The sequence below is a fragment of the Polypterus senegalus genome, chromosome 17 (assembly GCF_016835505.1).
Source record: "Polypterus senegalus isolate Bchr_013 chromosome 17, ASM1683550v1, whole genome shotgun sequence".
Lineage (NCBI taxonomy): Eukaryota > Metazoa > Chordata > Cladistia > Polypteriformes > Polypteridae > Polypterus > Polypterus senegalus.
Window position 1 is genome coordinate 48519134 of NC_053170.1, and position 24386 is coordinate 48543519.

The 24386-nt window shown below is 36.7% G+C and overlaps 1 protein-coding gene across 2 annotated transcripts in view; it reads right to left on the reverse strand.

The window, feature by feature from the left end:
* Positions 1-24386, reverse strand: part of grhl3 (grainyhead-like transcription factor 3) — a 100064-nt gene that overhangs the window by 13651 nt on the left and 62027 nt on the right. For both annotated transcript variants that reach the window (XM_039739953.1, XM_039739952.1), the window contains 6 exons: positions 23821-24115; positions 23396-23475; positions 21231-21387; positions 14509-14620; positions 13929-14023; positions 7511-7669 (listed from right to left, as the gene is read on the reverse strand). In XM_039739953.1, the coding sequence (XP_039595887.1) occupies positions 7511-7669; positions 13929-14023; positions 14509-14620; positions 21231-21387; positions 23396-23475; positions 23821-24115 (898 nt within the window). The remainder of the gene's footprint in view (positions 1-7510; positions 7670-13928; positions 14024-14508; positions 14621-21230; positions 21388-23395; positions 23476-23820; positions 24116-24386) is intronic.

The window sequence follows — 24386 nt, forward strand, 5'->3', positions numbered from 1 at the left end:
GTGCCCCAGTCACCAGGCTGTAATGCCTGTCAATTGACTGATTATTTCTGCCACTTGATTGCTTATCATCTATGTGATTTATTCAATGGACAAATGGACATTTAGCCAATATTCACAACAGATAAATATTTAAATGAAATCCATGTCAGTATTTATTTTAATGTACATCCTGAATGCAATGACATATATGTGTTCATGTATATGTATTTCTAGAAATAATATTTGTTTATTTATTGAGCTTCTGGGGACAAATAAAGTGCTATCTGTCTGTCGATGCTATTATATTATCATTACACATAGAATTATATACTGTACCCCTATATATAATCACACACTTTTTTATATAAAATAAACGATGAATGATTTACTCGTAAATTTTCATTTAAATAAAATGCTAAAGGAAGTATAACAAAAATTAAAACAATTTGAATAATTAATAAAAATTCAAAAATAGAACTGCATTTGTTTTTTTTTATGATTAGACTTTGATTTTTTTAATCTTGACAAATAAATGCCATGATTCAGTGCTCTAAGAACACCCATATATTAAAATGAGCTTTTGGCTGCTTATGGCCAATGGCTGTAATTTTCATATTATTATCTTTTTTCACTCCTTTCCTAAAGGGGGTTAATTCATTTTCTTCTACAGGTAACTTCTCCCCTTAAGGCACATTCCAGAAGTATTGACGTTGCTACACCATCCCTGACTTAAAAAAAAAAAAAACACGCCTTCATGCTCCATGTAAATCTTAAGACACCTCTGACATTTGTGGTTACCCATCACAGACCTATTTTGGTTTCTTTGTTTTAAGATATATATCTTATTTTGAAGGTAATTCTTTCGATTGTTCTTTCAAACTTCTCAGAACATTCAATTAATTTCTTTTATCGTTTGCAGTTTTAAGTCTCTAAAAGACATTTTTATAAATCCTTTCACAATATTTCAATGTGTTTGACAAATAGCCGCTGATACTTCCTTAAGAATTGTTTAAATGGCGTACAGTTAAACTGTTTTTGGAAAATTCAATGAATACTGATGGGCACCTCATTTTTAAGTTCAGAATATTTACAAAATGAAGAATAAATGAAATAATTAAATATAAGAGAAGGTAATTAAAATAAGGTTGACGCCATTTTTAGGATGGCAGGACTATGAAAGTAGCATTTTTTCCTGTTGATTAGTTTGGCTGAACAGCCCTTATATACAGTCTTGTATCTAAACATACATAGTTCCGTGTCATTTCCAATATACTTTTTTATAGATGTTCTATAATGCCATTATTAATTAGATACCAAAGAAATTATGTATTCTAAACTGCAATGAGTTTCTTTAAGTGTTTGTAGCATTATGTTAAACATATGTATTCAATCAACTTGGAAAAAAAAATTCCAGACCCTTTTGCTTCATACGATTTGTTCCAAGTTAACTCTGTTCTTTAAAATACACTGTGCTGGATATAAATGGACTAACCCCTCCAGGCAAACGGACAGTGTCTGAAGGTCATCCCAGGATGCTTTCTTAAACTGATATTCTATATGTAAAACTCCACCTGCAGGTTCAATTTCCATTTTAGATTAACTGTGCTGCTATAAAACACAGACCATCTGAGCTGTTAACAATGAAGGCCCATGAAACGTTGTGCCTCTTTACCCAGTGATTGTGTGTCACATTAGTAACATCTGCCAGAGTGTGGAATAGGATTTGCATGTATTTTTCAGTCATATAACTTCCAGCTTTTATGGTTAAAAGAGTAAGAATTACTTCTATGTATTTTTATTAGACGTGAATGAACAGTTAATTGCAAACTGTGTAAAATTCATACATTTTTTATTATATTATGTTATGGTATAGTATATTACATTATCCATCCATTTACTGTACTTGCTTGATCCAACTTAAGGGTTGTGGGGAGCCACTGACTATCATGGCAGCATCAAGAAGTAACTGACCATCATTTTGGGAGTTAGTCCATTATGAAGCAAACTGGCACACATCCACATTCACTCATCTACATTGGGCTATTTTAGAGACACCAGTAAACTAAACCTTCATTTAGAATATGAAACAACTGTGTTTGGGATGTAGGAGGAAAACTGGAGCACCTGGAGAAAAACCCATGTAGACAAGGGGAGAGCATGCACATCCATCATCGTCAATGGTTTTACTCTGATTTGAACACAGTCTTCTGGAGGTAACAGCTGTACAGAGGACACTACAATATCCTTCTGCATATTATCTTATAACATACATCCTGTAACATTCTGACAGCCAATTAAGCCAACTTGGAATTGCTTTTGGCCAGGCCTGAACAGGGCAAATGTCCAAGCACAGGGCTCACTCACGTATACACCCACAATCACAATGGATCAATTTAGAATCACCTGTCAACATATTTTGAGTGTCTTGAGTGATGTGGAAGGAAAATTCACGAATGCAAGACAAGAACATACAAACTCCATACTGTCTAGGTGTGGGATCTAAATCTGGGATGATGGATTTTTGACAACGCTACATATTGTACTAACATGCCACTCTATATATTATATTATATTATATTATATTATATTATATTATATTATATTATATTATATTATATTCCTTCACTATTTTTAGGATACTGCAGAATTTAAAACTTGTTTGCCTAGCTCTGCCTCTTCAGTGTTCCAGTATCAACATATATAATTATATCACCAGATTCACTATTCCCTTTAGTCAGTACAGTTATAAAGGAAAGCAATTATTAACCTATTAAATCTTCATAAATTACAATACAATTCATGAAAGCATTACTTTATTTGATTTCCACAACATGTACCATAGCTGCTTTACAATTTTTTATTTATATATATATATATATATTTATATGTGCATGTGTGTTTATGTGATTTTTGTCTGTGTGTGTGTTTTATATATATATATATATATATATATATATATATATATATATATATATAGAGAGAGAGAGAGAGAGAGAGAGAGAGAGAGAGAGTGAGAGTGAACACATACAAATACATTCAAATACTTTTATAAGTAAAGGTATGATTTCCAGTCCCACACTTTGGCCCTTATGCCACACTGCCTATAAACATGAAGAGTCAATGACACAGCATGTTATTTTATTGCATTCATATAACTTTTAGTAGATGTTTTTTGGTAACTAGAGGACTGATTGACTACAATTCATTTCTTTATCATTTTACTTCTCAAAGTTAATCTCTATGTGGAAACAGAGGAGCAGGTAACAAAGTTTTCCTATTTATTAAATCCATTTTAGCCATTCCTAAATAATGAAAGGGTGTGTAATATATGCCTTCTTTTAAGACACAAATGTGCAGTCGTAGCCATTGAAAAAGTAAAGTTTTGGGTGGGTCAGTTGTTGTCCCTTCCTGTGTTCTTAAGGAGCACACTAAAAGAGTACTACTTATGCCTTTTCATCAACTCACATTCCTCCTTGAAATATTTTGGAAAAACCTGTTTGTCATGGTCTTCACAAGGATTTTTCTCTCCCCATGTATTGTTCTGCATCAAAAACAGATCATCAGGCTGATGAAGAAGACAGATAGGCTTGTTGATTTAAAATGCACAAGACAGGTGTACAAGGCTGTTTAAACAAACCTCAGAAACTGGGGCATCCTGCGGGCCACTGCAAATCCTTTCTTGTAAAGAAAATTAGCGGAGGTGTATAAAATGTCAATAGCACTTAAATGTGAAAATTAAACATATAATACATCTTTGCTTCTGCTGAGTTTCTCCAAAAAAATCTTTTAGTTTTTTTCTAACACTTACTGTACTGTATATATAGAAAGCTGCCTGCAATTTAAACTTACTCCTCAGCTTTTTAATGTTTGCATGTTTTAAATGCGTAATCTGTGACCTGCATCAAGCACATTTAATTAAGGATAATTCAATTTGTATTCTTGAAATGGGTTGTCATTTTTGTCTTACTTAAATGAGAACATCATTTGAAGTGTTTATCATACTGAATTATATGCAAAAGCCAAGAAGACACCTGTTCAAAGCTACTGAGGGCCTATAATTATAGGCTAAAACATAATTCCTGTGTGCTTGTATCTCCATAATTACTGAGTTAAAGATAATTACAACATGTGAATTTAAAGAGACAGCTATACTATCAGGTGGTACGGTAACGCAGTGGTTAACATTTCTGCATCACAGTTCCAGGTGACTAGGTTCAAATTCTGGTCCACTCGCTGTCTATGTGGGGTTTGCATATTATATGATATGATACTGTAATATATGCATCAGCTAAAATGTCCAGTACAGCAGCCTAGGCTTTGGGCAATTTTAATGTAATAACCATCTTACATTAAATTAAAAAAATAAACTGTTTCTATGTGCTTTTCTATTAGAAAACAGACTTCATTTGATATATTTAAAGTGTAAATAAAAAATGAGAAAATAGAGATTAGTGATGTCAAATATTTGGGAATAATATTAGATTTGCAACTCAAATTAAGGTTAGATACAGAAAAGATTAACTATGAGCCTACTAACACAGTGCAATTATCTGTGCATATTATGTTTATTTTTTGCTCACCTTTTTTATAATGGTTTCTAGTTTGGACTCAAGTTTCTTAATTTCCAATTAAGGATATTATATCTGTTTAGAATCAGACATTAAAAATAATGGATAAAAAACAATAAGATGCCATCATGGCCACATACTGTTTAGGTTTGAGACTTTCATAGATTTTTTAATATCTCAAATTGGTTTTAAAGTGTTTGAATTGTCTAATTCCAGACATTTTATGAAGATCTGTGAGTAGACACAGCACAGCAAAGGCCAGCTGCAAAGTATCACGTTGTAAGGATACACTGGAACAATCAGTTTTTCATAAAGGGGAACTCAACTTTGGATATGTTACTAATTGAAATGAAATGAATTCAAGATATTAAATATTTAACACAAAGGTTAAGTGCTTCCTAAAAGCAAATCACAAATGTACTCATTAATATTTTTGTAGCAATATAGTATTTAAAAAGCCTAACTAGGGATGCGATTTGGAAATTAGCAGTTCCTAAAGCTCTAAGTGCAGCACATCAGTTCCATGTTCTGCCTCATGGACTGTAACTATGTTAAATGACATTGTGCCTGCTAATAAAAACAAAGCAAAATAAAGTAAAATAAAATAAACGTGGTTGTGTGCAGCAGTGTGCTCCATGAGGAAATGTTGTCCCATCCAGGGATGGTTCCTGCCTCACACCCAATTATTCCAGTATAGCCAAAGGGCTCTCATAATTTAGCCAGATTTTCAGTTTGAAATTGTTTTGAATGTTCCTAATTATGGCTGGTAGTTAAAATTAAACTGTTTAAATGTATTTCAAGTTAAGTGTAAAAGAAATAAAGATGTCTTGTCTTTTTGCATCTCTTTACGGTATGTAAATAGCATGGAGATGTCTTTATCTTGAATACACCTAGTTGTGTTATTGATTAACATAACAGGTGCTATATAAGAAAACAGTAGCACCACAATGTTCAGATAATATTAATAATAATAATTCATAATATATTAACATGTTCTTAATTTGATAAATGTAATTTTACTAAATTTCAGAAATATTTAGGACTGTTTCACTGCTTAAAGGCCAAATAAACATGCAAGCATGTAAAATAAGTGTCTCATCTATACAATGGAGATATTCTTTATTTACAATTACCAGAGTCAATATACGAACTACCAGATAGTGGTTAACTAAATCCTCAAGAAGTAGAGGGAATATTATATCCATTAATTTTCTGAACACATTTTTTATATTACTGGGCTAGCAGTTTTGGAAAGGTTTATTCCATCTTTGTTCTATAGATCTTTCTTTAAAACGTTACCAGGGCAGCACAAATGATAAAAATAACAGAAACCCATTGGCCTTTACATCTGCTAACTGGCTCAATTAGTGACATGGAAAGAAAGAAAGAAAGAAAGAAAGAAAGAAAGAAAGAAAGAAAGAAAGAAAGAAAGAAAGAATGTATATATGTATATCCTTGCTACATAAGAGCTTATGGCCTCTGTATGATACCTCAATGGAAAATGAAAGGGTTTCAAGTGGGAACATTAAGTGAAATAGTACAACAACACAAAGAGGCCTACACAAGCAGTTTAGTATTGGGGCAAGTTTGGTTTCCTGGAGTTTGTGGGTCAACTTTAATTTTCACTTTAAAGCTACATATTCTTTATTATTTCATACTTCAGATGGAAAACCTCAGATTCTTTTGTTTGCCCATTTGGTGTTACTCAGCCTGGTTTCCAGATTTCTATAAACATAAATTGCAGCAACACATTTTTGCAGAACCTGTGGCACTGAGTGTATCTGACTGTATCCTTACTACATAGTGCAATAAATAACATTAAATAATCTAGAAGCCACTTCATTCAATTCAGAGATTCATTGGTTCACAGATTATTCCAGCAGCACTAGACACGAGACAAGAAGCAGTTTTGGACTGCATGCCAGTCTGGGATTACCAATAAAAATAATTCTTTACATGTATATAGATATGAAAGAATCAACTTTCACACACAATTAATGTTTATTTTATTATTAGTTCTGTAATAGGTTGCCTAACTAAAATAAGATTTAGTAAGGTATGGCACAGAAAAAGAGTAATGAAAAAGGAGCCCACACACACAGGGAATACTCCAGGGGATGGTAAGAGAATGCACCAGATAGAGACACCCCAAGGAACCAGTTTAAGTGAGAGGGGACTGTCAAAAAATTACTGGAACTCCTCCAATCCAGCAGGTGGCAGCAAAGTGGCTTTACAAGCAGTAGGCCAACAATTTATTTCATGCTATTCTTCAATAAAGAGAAATTGTGGCCCCAGGTACCACCACTGATCATGATTACCATGAAGCATTATTATTTTTAAAGGTCATTCATGAACTCAGATGGAAGTCATGTAAATCCTAAATCACAATTTAAAGTTTAAAAGTTGTTTTTTTTTTATGAAAAGCACTTTACTTAGCTATTAAAGAGTCAAACTGATGCAAAGGTTTACAGATGGGGATTAGAAAAAAGTAGGAGGAAGACCTCGGTTTATTGTGACTATGACATGATGGCATTTGGACAGACGAACTGAATTAAAATTTGGGAACCTATGCCCATTGGCACAAATGGGAATTTGCATTTTATTTTTATTGATTTTGTTCTGGGTTAAGATGGCACACTGATGGCCTTGTTGGCCCACCCATCACTCCCATTCTATACAGCATTCTGGAATTCCCTGACCACTACTCATGTGGATTGAACTGTCCACACTACACAATCATTTTTGGTAAACCACTTATCTAAGAAACACTGGAAACCATTCAAATTCATTAATTTATCCATCCATTTTAAATCAGCTTAATCTAACTTGGTGATGTTCTGGACAAACCTATGAAGCCAAAATATATTATTTATAAATAAAAAGAGAACAACCAGGCATACATAAAACAGAAAAGCCTACATTTATCCTTTGGACTGTATCAGAATAATTAAAAATATAATTACTTTATCACAGAAAACTTTGATCTGGCAGGCTGCTCTGTGAATTAATCTGTTTGTTCCGGTCCCATAGTCATAAGTGTCAATCTGCAGATTCAAGGGGAGCCCCTTCACTCCCTTTTGGGAAGAAAAGTCTGTGCTCAGGCAGTTTATTCCAATGTATACCTGCAAATAAACACATTGGCAATGTCATTTTTCTGGTTATCTAAGGTAAAAGAAGAACACAACCCAAGTCTTAATACTGTGATATGTCATGGTCCCTCCATCATCCTGGACTAGATCAAAATAGACTGTAATAAATGGATACATATATATATATATATATATATATATATATATATATATATATATATATATATACAGTATATATGATATTAAATACATAATTATATCACTTAATGTAATATCGCTTTCCAGAAACATTAATACATCTGTTTTCTAAACTCATTTAGTTCAAAATAGTGTCATAGAATAAAAACAGGAGCAAACCTTCACTCTTTAAAATAATAGTAATGGCACTTTACTGGTTTGTGTGGCTCTTTGTTGAACAATTGTGTGACAAAGAACCCTTTCATTCTGGGTAGGTTCTTCGCATATAAAATTTGTACTTTGGGGTTTAACAAGGTTGACAATATTTGGACAAAACCAAACTCTTTACTGTACAGTAGACTACCTAGACATCAAGAGAACCCCAATGTTGTCTGTTATTGTATGCAGAAAGAGTCATTTTAAAATCAGAAACCAATTAGTATTTCACAAATCTGTTATCATCTGTTCCTGGATATTTATGGAAACTGACACGGATCCAACCTTGAACCTTCATGTGGATGTGTGATTTTTTTTGGGAACCAAAATACTTAGTCAAATTTGTTTCAATTGAAGCTTAATAATTTGGAGTAATAGTTAAACAGTACCATGTAATGAAAAGAAACACTGTAAGATATGGTGATGTCCTTCTGTGCTCTGCTTCTTCAGATAATATCTTGGTTTGTTTTTACATTGTAGTTCAGGTTTGCCATTTTTCAATTAAAATGTATGTCAGTTGCGATTGTAAGATAATTATTTACACATGTTTATGTTATCACTCAGAGAGCAATAGGCATTTACCGTGGACCTCGTCTTTCAGTGACTTTACTGGATCCTTGCTTCAAAACATGACGTCTGTCGAAACTTTAGTTCCTGACGGGCACTGCTGCTTAGAACCGCTTACACTTTATTTTACTGTATAGGCTACTAACAGCAATAAAAATAGTTAACGATATCGTAATTAAACTACCATAGAGCAAATTCTACCTCCAGTAGATAAGTTTTTTTTTTTGTTTGTTTTGTTTGTTTCCCCAAACAGTAACCTTTACAGGTATATAATTCAACGAATCGAAAATAAAACTGTCAAACCTGAGTTTTCATCATTTGTTTCATAAATTTATATTTATATATTGTTTCATATATTTGAAAAGAAGAGAAGAACTTGCCTTTAAAGCAGTAAATCCACATGTTATAAATAACAGGGGAGACAATTTCAACCCGTTTGCTTAATTTTGGGTCCTATGAAGCTACAATATTTTATTTCAACACCGAGTCCAGCCAGTCTGTTGCAGGGCGCATGCGCATATCCTGCATCTTGCGCAACATTAGGACTGTCAGTCAGAAGAACGAACACAGCTTTCGAGAACTGACAGACAGGGCTCAGCCGAGACGCTTAGTAAAGATGGTGAACGCATTTAAGCTGCGATGCAGCCGCGATAAAGGCTGCGCCACCTAAATAGTTAATCCGTCCATACATTGATCTGTTTATAAATCAACCAACAATATCTAGTGTAGAGTCCCGACCAACTGATGAAAGACACGAGTTAAACCTGAATAGATAGATAGATAGATAGATAGATAGATAGATAGATAGATAGATAGATAGATAGATAGATAGATTTTTCAAAACTATATGATTACAGGGCAACATGTATAATGTGATTCCATGCACTCCTTTAACGTTTATGTATGGACTTGTTTAAGGCATGTCAGCATAATCAGTTACATATTCATGCTAGATCTGTAGTGTGATTTCAGATAAGAGCGATTTATTTAAAATAAACAGAATCTCAATGTTAAGCCTGTATTTACTTATCTGTGAGTATTTGTGTAGTCTGCCAGAACTGGGTTTTAATGGTTACAATAATCTGTACAAAAATGAGTTTTCCACAGTAAATATTTGAAATACGTGGCTAGTTTTTTTCACTCTACTTTCTTTACACACCTGTTGTAACTAAAAGGTAAATTTAAGGAAAAAAGAAGCGTTCTCTTGTATCCTATGATTAATCACTTCTGATGTGCGTAGGCTGTGCAAGGTATGAACAACTGATTGTCTCTTTAAATGTCAGATACCAATTAAAATAATTACAATAATAATAATTTAACTTAGCACATTCAAAACAGACACGAAAGGTGTGTCTAAGGAAATGAAAACGGATGAGGTCATGATCCTATGGAGACTGAAATGTAGACTATTTTCTCAACTATTAGCCTGAAATCCAACCAGGCAGCATATAACAGATACAGAGTACATGTATATAATTTCTGAGGGATAATACACATGATTTTGATTGGCACAATGGTGCAGTGGTAGTGCTGCAGCCACACACACACTCAGGAGACCTTGGTTTGCTTCCTGAGTCTTCACTATCTGGAGTTACCATGTTCTCCCTGTGTGTGTGTGGATTTCCACCAGGTCCTCTGGTTTCCTCCCACCATCCAAAGGCATGCACATTAGGTGAGTTGGCAATGCTATATTTCCCTAGTGTGTGGTGGGTGTGTGTTTGCCCTGTGATGGACTGGCACCCTGTCCAGGGTCTGTCCCTGCCTTGTGCCCTATGCTAGCTGGGATAGGCTCCAGTGTCCTCTGCAACCCTGTTCAGGACTAAGTGGGATAGAAAATGAGAATGACTTGACACTTGCTTTCAATCACATGTCATTTGAAGACAATGAGAAAATGAAATGTTACAAATTAATTAATTTGGGCAGGGGGGTTGAATCATGTAGTTCTTTTTTTCTTTATAGTTCTATTTTTCCTTTGTTTTCTCTGTATTGATTTTGACCTAAGTTGTAGTATCTTATTATTTGTTTGATCGAGTAGCATGCCACTGTAATGTTCTATTTTTGAAAGTAAAATACATTAAAAAAGGAGTAAAAATGAAGTTTAAAAATAAAGTAAAAACCCTCTCCAGCATTTGCTTTAGATGTAGCTGCATACATTCCTAATGTGACAATTAGCTATGGCGTCCAGTGCACACCGTTCTTTAGAGTCAGAGCTCAGTCAGCAGGGCTCTAGGAGGCCATCGGTCCACACCCGTTGTTGAAGGCGTCTTAAAACACCGTGAGGGGTGAGGTGTGTCCTACTGGAACATTATTAGGCTTTTAGCTTGACCTGTGCTGGCTGTTTCTGAACAATGGGCCACTTTTCTCTTGCTTCTTAATGAGTCTTCAAGCATCATTGACTGAGTAAATTGTTTAAGATGTTTTTACTACACTTGTTTTCCATAGAAACATTCAGGAAGGCAATGTAACTTGATTCCCGCAAGTGCAGTTAACTGAGAAGTCACAATGATAAACAGGCAGTGAGACAAGCTCCTAAACTGTTCAGCCTATTTGTTAATATTTTGCATTTATTTGATCTAGTGCATAATCACAGGGAGTAGCAGCATCTGGAACAACGTAGATACCCACACCAGATGGGTTGCAAGTACATTACAATGTCACTCATATACACACTAATCCATCCATCAATTTTTGGAACTCTTTTACAGGGTCATGGGAAGTTACAACACATCCTATTAGCCTTGCAAGCAGTGTAGGAGCCAATTCTGGATGGAGATTCTATGCTCTTTTTGTTCATATATGTTTTCCCACCTGGATTCTCCAGCATTTGTCCCGTTAACGGAGTCACATTTGTCCCATATCAATAAAGGCAAGTTTGTGTTTGAGCATGTCCTTTAATGAACTAGCATTTTTTCCAGGTTTGATTGCTTCTTTAGTGCCTAATATTATCTAGATAGACTCTGTTGCCTGTCCATTAAAGGGCACCACATGAACTAACCCTCATACGGTCAAACCCAGTTAGCGCTGAGTGGCCAGTTAGCCTAACTCATGTTTTTTGGAAGTCCATCCATCCATCCATTTTCCAACCCGCTGAATCCGAATACAGGGTCACGGGGGTCTGCTGGAGCCAATCCCAGCCAACACAGGGCACAAGGCAGGAACCAATCCTGGGCAGGGTGCCAACCCACCGCAGTATATATTATATTATATTATATTATATTATATTATATTATATTGCTCTGGCAGATAACTGATTGCTCACTCTCACACACAATCACAGCAGGATGACTAATGCACATCCCTCTAACAGACAGATGCCTTGGCTAATTATTTTTGTAATTAAAGTCACAGAGCTATCATGTGAGTCTTTCAAGGAAATTATCCCAGATTTACAGTATATTATTTTGTCTATAATACTGATTCACATTAATTGCCGTCATTAAAATCACATTACAAGTTAAATGTCTCTACCATACTGGTTGTCTATTAAACTCTGCTATGACCCTACACAACTGTCACATTAACACCCGAATGCCTGGCAATGTTGCATATTCAAATTAACACCTAAGAACTTTCATCTTTAGCCTTCTAATGATAATAATAATTCTTTACATTTATATAGCACTTTTGTTAGTACTGAAAGCACTCTCTATGCAGAAAGAACCTGGGACACAAACCCATGAGCTCCTTACTGCAAGGCAGCAGCACTACCACAGGTCCCAGAGACTGCCACAGCAGTCTGTTTCTTAGCCTCCTTCATAATCTGTATGTGGGGCTCCATAAAACACACCTTGTCACTTCTTTTTCCTGGAATGGGTTTATCTGCTATAAGACGAACTGTGCTGTGCTTTCATACCACCTGCACTTCAAATCAGCCCTCAGCCCTTCACCGATTAATTACTAAAGTGCAGTGAGTGAATTGTCACAGGAATGTCTGCTATTGCGTCATCCATGCATATGATGCACAATGGTGATGCTGAAATAATTCATCACTGCCTATGTAAAGTACTCGGAATAGCTAGAAACATTCTATACTGTATGTGTGTAATTAATTATTTTGTATTATTATTATTAGTGTGCTATGTCCTCAGTAGTGTTGTTCAGTTTCCCCATTTCCAAAGTGTACTGTTTGTTTTTTGTTCCTCTGAATGTCTGTCTGCACCTTGCATATCTGTGTACCTCTCCTACTGTCTTTCATTTCATTGTACTAATCCATTTGTCATATTTAAGCCTTATTTACTTGGTAAAGTTATTTGTGATGGTACATGCAATTGATGACACTATTTAACAAGATTTTAAGCAGAAGTAAGTGACCAGTGTCTGCAAGGGAATGAAAAGTGTGCTAGCCGCTTCCAAACAGCCTGGATATCAAAACCGTACATCTTTTAAAAAAGAAGTTGGTGACTGATCTTCCTTGCTTAGGCTAAAGACACTTTGGTAACATGAAGCTCTAGAAAGTGTTAGGACTTAAATGTCAGAAAGGGCTACACATTTGCACATACCCTGTATAGTATATGGCATGCACTGGTGATATATAAACTGAACATCTTCATACATACAAAACACAGTATGACAGGTGGATGGTATGGTAAACTAGGTGTCAGCCAGAGCGCTCAGTCATGTCATACATGGATCTTCTGCAGATCACCCCACTCTACAGCTCTACATTTTGCCGTCTGTTCTTTTTTTGTTGGCCCTGAGGCCAGAAGATCGGCTGGTTCACCACTTAAAGTCTATACTCCAGTAAGTTACATGAGTGGAATTTTTCAATCTACATTTCTGACCTAATGTGTTGATTAACGCCCTCCTGTTGTTGTTTTAAAGGAGGTGGGCCAAAAGACAGCAAGCTCATGCTCTACTTTTTAAAGCTACAGTAAACACTGCATTTATTATATAGTCAATCACCCTGGATTTATTGGCCATTCACAAGGCTATGAGTGAGCGTGTTGACTGAGGCAAACCCATTCATCATCAGGCAAAGGCCACTATTTAATAAAGCACATGCATTTTATTTCTTAGAAATGCAGACTGGATCTCGTGAAAGGCAGCCTGAGTGAATGCGACTTGCACAAGCCGGCCTTTTGTTTACCTTATTCACCTTCAATTCTAAAAGGAAGGCTTAGCCCTGGAATGACAAAGTGCCTCGGGAAGGGAGCGTTGGCGACCAAAGTCTATATTCAATTGACCCCCATTCTATTTTTTTCAGCTTGTGTCTCTATAGGTGAGAGGCTTGTGCTAACATAAAACCACTTTGCCACTAGGCCTTGACAGGCAAAACAAGCTTCTCTACACACAGGGATTTTCTTTCCCTTTTTTATTGGGCCCTTTCCCATACCTTGGCTTCGTCGTTGGTGTTCCAGGTGAATGACAAGGCATTGAATGCGACCTCTTCTATGTTGCTGACTGTGCTATAGACCTCTTTGTAATCAGCTGGAAGAGAAAGCAAGACACAGTGAGGTGCAAAATCTACTCTGCCGTTCGTCAAGACTGCCATCATGTTTTTGAACAACTAAATCTCAACACATATTAAGACAGGTTTTACAGGAATGTTGCTTGAGCAGCTGTGCCAGCTTCGGGGGAAAGAGAAATGTGGTAGCCAGCCAAACTTTGTCAAAACTTCACGGTGGCGGGCGCATAAAGGGAAGGGTGGCACACTGTGGGACACAATGATAGCACACACTTATTTTAAAGGCCCTTTGTATGTCTTTTAAATGTAAGCAAACCTTATTTTTTAAGTTAACCAGAGTGACCAATTGGTGTGGCCAAACATGAAGTGGCAGTGTGACTGCACTCGATTAAAGAGCCTCATGTGTATAGTTCTTAACCTCTGGACGTCTCCTCACAGAAGAGTATCATATAAAGAAAACTTAAAATGAATGTTTTATCTCCTTTGTTAAAGGCCTGCTGACACTTACCAATGTCAATGACTCTTTGCTTTGCAGTAGGTTGTCGGGAATGCCAGTGATTCCAACATTTCAATTGGGTTTCTGCATTTTTCTCATTTTCAAACACTGCCATAACCACTGTCTATTGGTAGAAAAAACAAACATAGTCATGGTTACTTAACAGTCATAACAAAAAAAAAAAGAACTTTTAATATTCTACAGAACATCGTCTATTTCCTCATAACAAAAGTTCTAGGCATTGTAGCTCCAACCATTTGCTTTGTAATGACCGCAGTGGCAGCACTGCAGCATTCTGATGTAACTCAGTTGATTGAAACCACCAAGAATGGGCAGACCTAGTTGGTCATTTTTGTGTGCTGTCAGTTCTACAGCTATTGAATTTATCAGTTTATGAATTTGTAGGTTAGATAGTGTGGGAACATAATGGTTAATGCAGCTGCCTCTCAGCCAGGGCCATCTTACCAGCATCATAGGTCCTGGGGCAAAGTAGTGTGCTGGGGCCCCTGTTTTGACAGCAAAACAGAAACATACATAGGCATCAGAAACATCATGGGTACCTGGCCAGCGCCCATTGTGGCCATATATTAAGACGGCCAATGACCTGCCATTATTTCCTGGTTTAGATGTTTAGTTTCCATGCTCTCTCATGCTTGAGTGGGTGTTTCTTCAGTTTCCTCCCACATACCAAACACAGGCAGTACACATTGTATAGGGCCTCTAGACTGGCAGGAATACCTTCTAGTAGGTTAATGAGAGTCATTACTTGTCATTGAATGATTGATAGCAATCTTCATTAGCATTAAAAATGAATACATATCAACAGGAGTAAAAACAACACCCCTATTGAGTAACCTTGAAATAAATAATATAGACTAATCATAACCAACAAAATATATAGAAATTCTTATAGATGAACATAACCCAGCACTAACCCTAAAATAAGACCATAAGAGTCTGACAAACAAGAGGAGACCATTTAGTTACCAAGTTTGTTTGCTCAGCTACAAGCTAAGAGATTGCAGTGACAAGATTTCTACATTACACTACAAGACGTTTCAGTCATAATCTTCATTTACATAATCTTAAGGAAATCACCACGAATCGCAGTTGCAGTACAAGTCTGCTACTTTCCATTGTGTAGTGTGACATCCTCAGAGATTCAGTCATAAAACTAAGTGATTTGCTATGACAAAACCCAACTGGATTATTTTATCGGAACAGGTCACAAGTTATAAAATTGACTTTTACGCCATTGACAGCTCAACCAGAAATAAAATGCATAACATATCCATCGACAATGAGGAACCTTATTGAATGCAAGGACAGAAAGAAAGAAAGCAAGTATATCAGACAGCATAAATGGAGAAGAGTTTTGTTGAACTTTGGAGTCACTGAAGATGTCTGTTCAATGTTTTGTATTTGCTGTACCATAACAGACTGAGAAAAAAAGAGATAAGCCAAGACTGAGACTCATTTCAGTTTGACTGGCTGTCAAAATGAGACATTATAGTACTTTGGGTCTAAGTACAAGATTTGGAACTGTGAAGAAAAGCAGAGGGAGAATTATGGAATCAGTCACCTCGTACAATTCCTGTTCATATAATCTGACACCTTCAGACTCAACAAAATATAGCAAATGCAATCATTAAATATGACATGCTCTCTGACTGGATATCATGTTGAGTCTAGTAGTCTGGTGTTGGCCTTACATGACTCAGTAAACTGTTACACATTTCTAAGAACTTTTATGGTAAAGGAGTGCTTCCTGGTGTTCATCTTATGTGCAGTTCCCCTTGAGTTCCACTGGCGTCCTCTAATGTGTGTTTAAATGAAAGAATTCTTGAGGATTACAACTTTTGAAAGCATAATGGAATAGTGAGTTTGAAAAATTGATGGATGTTTCTGGAGACACAGGAATCTTTTGACTGTATTTGTGTGGTATCTGATTCTTCATCATTGAATGAACACTTCAACCCATATGAGTTGCAGCAATTAATGCTCTTTACTATGGTAGCATTTGTTATTTATTATTAAATCTCTTATAATAATCTTTCTAAACCATTTTAAAGATGGGTACTGATTTAGTCCAGTTCTTTAGAGCTGATGAACTCTGCAATGTTTATTCTATGAAATTTCAACAATCTGAATGGGTTTCTGATCTTAGAGGTGGATGGACATACAGTGGTTTGTTTGATCGTAATGACAGGAGAAAAATGAGAAATTGTGGTATCATGAAAGTTGTCAGTTATCAAAAGGGCTCTAGGACTGGATCATCAAAAATAACAACATGACCTACCAATTCCAATTTATTGTCATGAGGGACCAGGGCAAAGAAGCAGAACAGACTTGGACATGGAACTAGTCCATTGCAGTGCTCACTCACACAACTACACTCAGGCCTTTTCAGAATCACCAATTGCATGTCTTTGAGAATGTGATGGGAAAAGTGACAAAGACGTGCAAACTCCACACAGACAACAGAATTTCAAAATAAAGATGCAGGGCTACCATGCCGTGCTTGAATAAAAAGTTCAAAATATAGCCCACATATTTCACTTATATAAGTATTTTTGGCTTATGATATTAAATTAAATCTGAAAAATTTGACAGAAAAAATGTTCATAGAATAATATTATGCAGAGTACGAGGGTCACTTGAAAATGAAGGATCGACACTGACTCATGCAGGTCTTTTGGTCTGTCATAATTATTAGTAAAAATAAATTGCAACTTTCAAGGAAAGCCAAGTTCATGTTCACAGTACGTAAAATGTATGGCAACACTGAACAAAGCTGAAAATACACTTTTAGTGCCAGTTTTCATTCACAGTTCAGAATAAGTGCTTGTCATTGCCCTGGTGAGCCACACCCCTTTATTATTTACAATTTGTAAGTTAGTCATAAAGACAAAATTGTAAGTCAAAAATTGGCTCACGGCATGCAAAGATTTGTTTCTCTTATGATAAAATGATAAAAAGCTCCTTGGCAACTGTTCAAGTTTACCTTAGACGTGTCTTAGACGGAGGGAATGGGGCCGAGTCACCCAACCTTCCATCATCAAATCCCATCCAGTTGAACGCCATAAATAAAAGAGAAAATCTTGCTATTTTAGGAGCTGTCTATAAAAGGTCAACACAAAGGGCGTTACTTATGTAAAAACAAAGAAGAGCTTCCCCTCTCAGGCTCTGACAAGTGCGTGCGTCAACCTTCATAATAGACTTTAATGCATCATATTTAACTAAAGCAACAGAAATAAAGTTGCCAAATCCATTGAGTCTGATTGCACGCATGTTTGAAGAGGTAAATCTTAAAATATGGCTCTGCTACATCATTATTTTTATTACAGATCTGTCAGTGGTGTCACAATGTGATTGATAAACTGAATTTCAACAAAATAACTGAGTTGCTGCATTAATGAACACTTAATGTGTGCTGTATAACAGGATCCAGAAAGTTAACACTGGTAGGGAAGCTGTACACATTCTAAAATTAGCTAAGATGACTGACTTTAACATTTATCTGGTGGAAGCAATTGTGTTGCTCTAGTCTGCTATTCAAAATGTCAATGGATTACAATGAAGGAAAAGTATGACATAGTGTTAGGCTGCTTAACGTGTACAGGTTTGTGGCACACAAAGTCCCTAAATATAATTCTACTAGGAACACCAATAAAAAAACAGGAGTGACACCTTTGAAAATACATCTGAAAATCAAACTTCCAACTATAAATTCAAGCCTTGCACTTACCCAACACCTATTCCATTTCCCCCAATCCATCACTCTCACATTATAAACATGCTGTGGTTTAACTGCTGCTTCAAAAACTACATCTGGATCTGTCAATCTTAAGTAATTTCAGGTCTGTTTGTTTCAAAAGTACCTTTCCTAGCTAAGGTCCTATTGATGGAGGTGTATCAGCTCTCTCTGGTTACCTTGATAATAACTAGTAATTGATAAATTTCAGTCAGCATGCAGTCTGCTCTTGTGAGAGCGAGCAATGATTCACTCCTTACCAGTCAGTGTGTTTACATGCACATACATAAACAGGATAAGGTGAGTAACCCGGTTAAGGTAGAAACCTGGTTTACATGTGTACGTAATCTTCTTGAGTTCTCCTTTGGCAAAAACTCTCCAACCTCGTTAAATTATGGAAGAAGAGTTAAACGTCATTATCGGCCACCAAGAATCAAAAACAAGCATGTAGACTGTTATAAGTCAGAACAGGTCATCCACCTGAAGCTAAGCTATATGCCTCAGTATGTGTGCTTCTTACCTTACACCCAATGCTGCTGGGGTAATAATAACACAGGTATTATTACTTCAATGAAATAAGTATTGTGTTGGGTTACTCGTTAGTTTAAAAAAAGTAATCAGACTGCATAATGCATGTAACTTTTTATACATTACCCTAATGCTCTTGAGATTGTGCTACTGAGCTCAACAATGTACATTCAACTCAACAACATGCATTTAGTGATTTCTGTAATATTGAGATAGATTAACTCAGTCAGAATAATTATATAACTGCCCAAGCATTTGCCTCAAGAAATGTATTTTGTGGTCTCATCACCCTGTTGAAAGCATGCGTGCAGGCTAAAAGAGTGCAATGGACATGCACAGACTTAACTGTAACCCGGTTAAGGGTTTATCTGGCTGCATCACTCGTGGAGAAATCTGCATCTCTCAACCAGGTTTGTCAGAGACCAATAAACCGGTTTCTCTATATGTCATTGTAGAAACCAGGTTTCTGTGAATAATCAAGTTATTAAAATGCATGTAAACATACTGACTCTCTCTGGGAAATGTTGTGTTTTACTTCTTCTGGAGCTCAGCTTTGGATACAGTTGATTATTTCTTTTTGTTAAGAGTTATGGCTAGCATTCAGGGGACAGCCTTGGAGTGGTTAACATCGTATCTCAGGGATGCCTTCTTCTCTATTAAAATTGGTGAGTGCTTTTCTTCCTCTGCTCCATTGGCATGCGGGGTTCCTTTGGGATTGCTCTATTGTTCTCACTTTATATGCTTCCCTTGGAAAATACCTTGAAGACGCACAATATTATGTATCACTGCTAAGCAGACAATACTCAAAATCTAATTATCTCTGATTTCTGAATGGCTTTGAGATAGTCATTCATCCTCTTATTACCTTGCAATTAGATTACTGCAATGTACTGTTAATCAGTCTACGTTCTCAGCTACAATAGCGCAGAATGCAACTGCTAGGATGCTCACTGGTACTAAGAAGAGGCATTGAATTTCACCAATTTTAGTCGCACTCCATTGGCTTCCTGTGAGGTTCAGAATTCAGTTGAGCTACTTTGTCCAGCATGAGCCACAGAATCTTTAAGGTCTTCAGTTTTGACTATTCCCTGTTCTCATTTGAAATCAAACAGAGTCCATGCCTTTTCAGTAGCTATCCTGTGACTTTTATTATGACTGCTTCTTCTGGTTAGTATCTTGAAGGCCCAGCTTAAGACTTGTTTGTTTTCCAAAGCTTTTCTGGGTTGATGAAGCCTTCCCTTCCTGTTTCTACTAATGTAGATGTTTTGTTTGTATGCATTTGGATTATTTTACTTTTATTTGTTTTTAATTTGTATTTTTGGATTATTATGCTGTACAGTAGGGCAGCACGGTGGCGCAGTGGTAGTGCTGCTGCCTCGCAGTTAGGAGACCCGGATTCGCTTCCCGGGTCCTCCCTGCGTGGAGTTGGCATGTTCTCCCCGTGTCTGTGTGGGTTTCCTCAGGGCGCTCCGGTTTCCTCCCACAGTCCAAAGACATGCCGGTTAGGTGAATTGGCGATTCTAAATTGGCCCTAGTGTGTGTTTGTGTGTATCCTGCGCAGGATTGGTTCCTGCCTTGTGCCCTGTGTTGGCTGGGATTGGCTCCAGCAGACCCCCGTGACCCAGTGTTCGGATTCAGTGGGTTGGAAAATGGATGGATGGATGCTGTACAGCAGTACTTTGGTTATTTAAAAGTGCTATAAAAATAATATGACATTGAGAGAAACAAAAACCATAGAAAATTAAGCTAGACACATTTAAATAACAAAATATCCAATAAGAAGCTAGCACAAATGTTAGTACTGCTGCTTCTCCACTTTAGGAACATAAGAGAAATTCCAGGCCAGACTACTATTTATGCGGATGATTACTCCTTGCACTACAATTTCCTTCCATTTTCTAAATATGTCTCTATAGCTTTAACTTGGCCCACAAATGGGTGAGTATTTCCATTGATACCCTGGTATCCCATTCAGATTTGGTCCCTTCCTTGCTCCTGATGCTCGAAGGATAAACTCTGACACCATATGACTCTTTATTGAATTCACTGAGTTAAGAAAAATAAATGGACCCTAACCCCCAAAAGAGTGAAATAAAAAACTGCATTCCTCTTTGGTCATTCAGGCTCCAGCATCCTTCAACTTGGCCTGTTAAGAAGTGAAATGAATTGATGCTCTATAATGGTTTAACTTAAGAGCAAATCACAACATGATTACACAAGCTTTAATATTAAGCAACCTAAAAGTAACATTTTGAAACATGACCCACACAAAAGTGACATTTTAACCTGCTGACATGATTTGTTCCCCTAAAGACTAAATCTGAAATTCAGGAACAGAATAGTTGGTGGGTACGTTTTGAAGTTTTCCCTAAGATCTGCTGAGCAGCAGTAGTAGCAATACAGTGTTACTTTCCTTCGGGATAAGTTCTGTTAGAAGATAAAACAGACTTGCCTTGACTTTAGTGGATGAAAGTCCCAGACCTTTACTTCCTCCAGTTGCTTTCAGGAAGATGGGGTAGAACTGACCCTTATTGAGGTACGCCATGGGAATCTCCCCAGATTTAGCCAAGGACGCTCTTGGGCAGCCTAACAAGTACTCAAAGTCACTTCTAACATGAAAACACACACAAAAACAAGAAATATACAACAAGCAGTTAGTCATGTTCTCTGACATAGCTATGTAAACAGCAGCAACCAATGAATCTGACCAATCAAAATGCTACCCACTCCCCAGATTTACCCACTTGCTTGTGAAAGAGGAAGAGGGATGATAGGAGGAGGGCTCTCCCAGAAGGCTAATTGTTTCAGTGTTCTAGGTAAACTCCTGTACCATCATAACATCAGCATTCGTAACATTTCTAAAGACTAAATTTGTTTACATGATCCCCCTTTTGCTTCAATTACTGATAGGGAAGCTTTTTGCACACAGATAAAAGCAAGGAGACTTTTCAGCTTTAAATAATCAGAGTGCAGCATCTGAATTTAAAGCTCATTCTGCAATTCAATGAGTCACTGAGTTTGGGTTCTAACTGCCAACCAAAACACCTAAAACACAAATGTGAATCAGGTTCAGAGAATGCCATGATTTCAGTCACCATGCAGAATGCTGCTTGTAATAAGAAACAGAATTGTTTCATCTCACTGAAACTGAAATTAAATGTCATTGTCATGTCTACCTCTGGCACCATACAATCCATGCTAGAGTGTGCTTTGACATTAATAGAAAATGAAGATAATATCTGGGGAGGTACACTACATTTTCTCAAAGTATTCCAGTGTTCCTCCTACATCCTAAAGACAGATTTGGATCAATATGCGTGAGGGTGGATGTGTGGCTCACTGCATCCAGTAGTAGAGTGGCACCCTGTTTAGGGTTGGTTCATATGTTGTGCTGGCAGAATAGGCTCCAAACCTCCATGGCCACATATATTGGAAAAAATGAATTCAGAAACTGAATGAATTAAAAAATAATGTCTGTAGAATACAAAAACCTGTACTACGGGATGCCTCCCTATTATGACAAAGGATCTTAATAAATAAACGTCTTAGGTGGTACAAGCACCAGGTTGTCAGTTCACACACATACTTTGGTAGAGTATTTGCCAGCACAGACAAGAAAATTCAACTACATGGCACATGTAACTAATAATGAATGGCACATGTAACTAATTAGGATAGTCTTCCTCTACATATTTACGGATTAATGGTGTTACTGCTGCAGTGGCATGCATCCAGTTATGTGCCTGGTCACTCTCTGCATTCAGACATAAAATAAAATAGTCTAATCCTGAATGGGCACAGTTGTCTGTGTGGGTGTGCTATTAGAAGGACTGGCATCTTATTTAGGGTTCATTGCTGCCTTATGTTTTATGTTGCCAACAAAGGCTCCAAATTTCCCATTCCTGTATTGAAATGGATGGAGTCACAAACTGAAGGAATACATGTCTGCCTGTGAGCTGTGCAACCTGCTCTATAGTGTGCCAGTTTAAGTTCATTTTTGGGGCAGCTCCAATCCATAGTTCAATCATTAATTGGCTATATGCATACATGGGTGACTGATATCTGTCCATATATGATACTTTCACTGAGTGAAGACCAGGTATATTAAATAAGCTTTACACTCTGTAAATGTAATTTAATACATTCTTGTTTACTACGTTAATGAAGAGACTTGAAATTTTGCATGTTGGTTAGACATGCAAGTAAGAATTTCACATAATAGTGCTACTTATATTTCTACTACTAATCATCATGATGTGGTAGAATGAGTGATAGCATACAGTAGTGGCTAATACTGCTACTTCATAGCTCAAGTGTCATGGGTTCTGTTTCTTACCAGGTCATAATCTGTGTGATGTTTGCACATTTTACCCACATCCATTTTTTTTAACGATGATGTCATCTTCTTGACACCTCCCAACATACCCAAGCTATGAAAACTGATGAGTCTGAGCTAGTCCGATATGCATTTGTATAGCCTTTGAAGAATTAGGGCCTCTGTAATGTTTTGTTTCTGTCTTACTCCCAATACTGTGGGGTGTTCAAGTTTGTCTACGATCCTGTAATGGAAGAAGTAGTTTCATGATAGAGGTAGATGAAAGGAAGTCATTGCTTTACCTGGCTGGAAGAGAACGTGGATAGCTGTCGGAGTAGGCTGGCTCTGTCTGGTCAGTGAAAGGGTCATCACAGGACACATGCTGTACGAGAAAGAAGAGATCGACAATGAAGGTGAAGACAGAAGACATCATTATCAAAGTGCCAAAGGAGACCTTGTGGGATTATCTTACTAAATATATAAAGCACAAGACATTTACACTATATAAGGCTGTGTTGAAATGGTTTATGAATATATATGATTTAAAGCCATTTCTTAAAATAAATGCTTTAATTATTTTTATCATTAAATACTATTGTTATTTAGAAAAAGGAATACTTTCAAAGTGAGGTTATTACGGATTCAAGAATGGGGGGTTAGGGTGTCCATTGCCAATTTACTAAACACAGTTGATCATTTCAGTGGAAAGCTTTGTATGATCACTCACCTCATGTGAGCCTTTGAAAGTGCTGTCTAATGTCCATTTGTGAGGCTGTGGAAGCAAGATGGAATCGAAGATAGAACTCAACATGTTTTTGTCATAGGTTTCAGTTGCAGGAGGCAGAAAATCCTCATTATCCTGTTTAATAGGAAATGCTGTCCCACATGGTCTATCAGGTTTGTGTACAGTTAGTACAGAGTCCAGGCCATTTAAATTTGATGAAATGTTTTCTGCTAAAAATTTCATTTCATAGGTTGTGGGTGTTAGCTCAGGAATGTTGTTTCCCAGTCCATTGCAGCCCCTGTAGAGACCAACAATAGTCCATGATCAGTTATTCGCCTTTGTAATAAACCATTCATCACTGAACTGACTTAATCCAGCAGTATTGAACATAAACACAGCAATTAGTACAGTCAATTGCACAGCACACACACATACCCACCCATAATGAACAAGTTTAGAGCCACCAATTAACATAACAAGCTATGCTTTTGGAAATGGGAGAAAAACTGCAAGACAAAAACTGCTCAGACAATGGGAGAATGTGCTCACTCTAAATGCTTGCTGTAAGT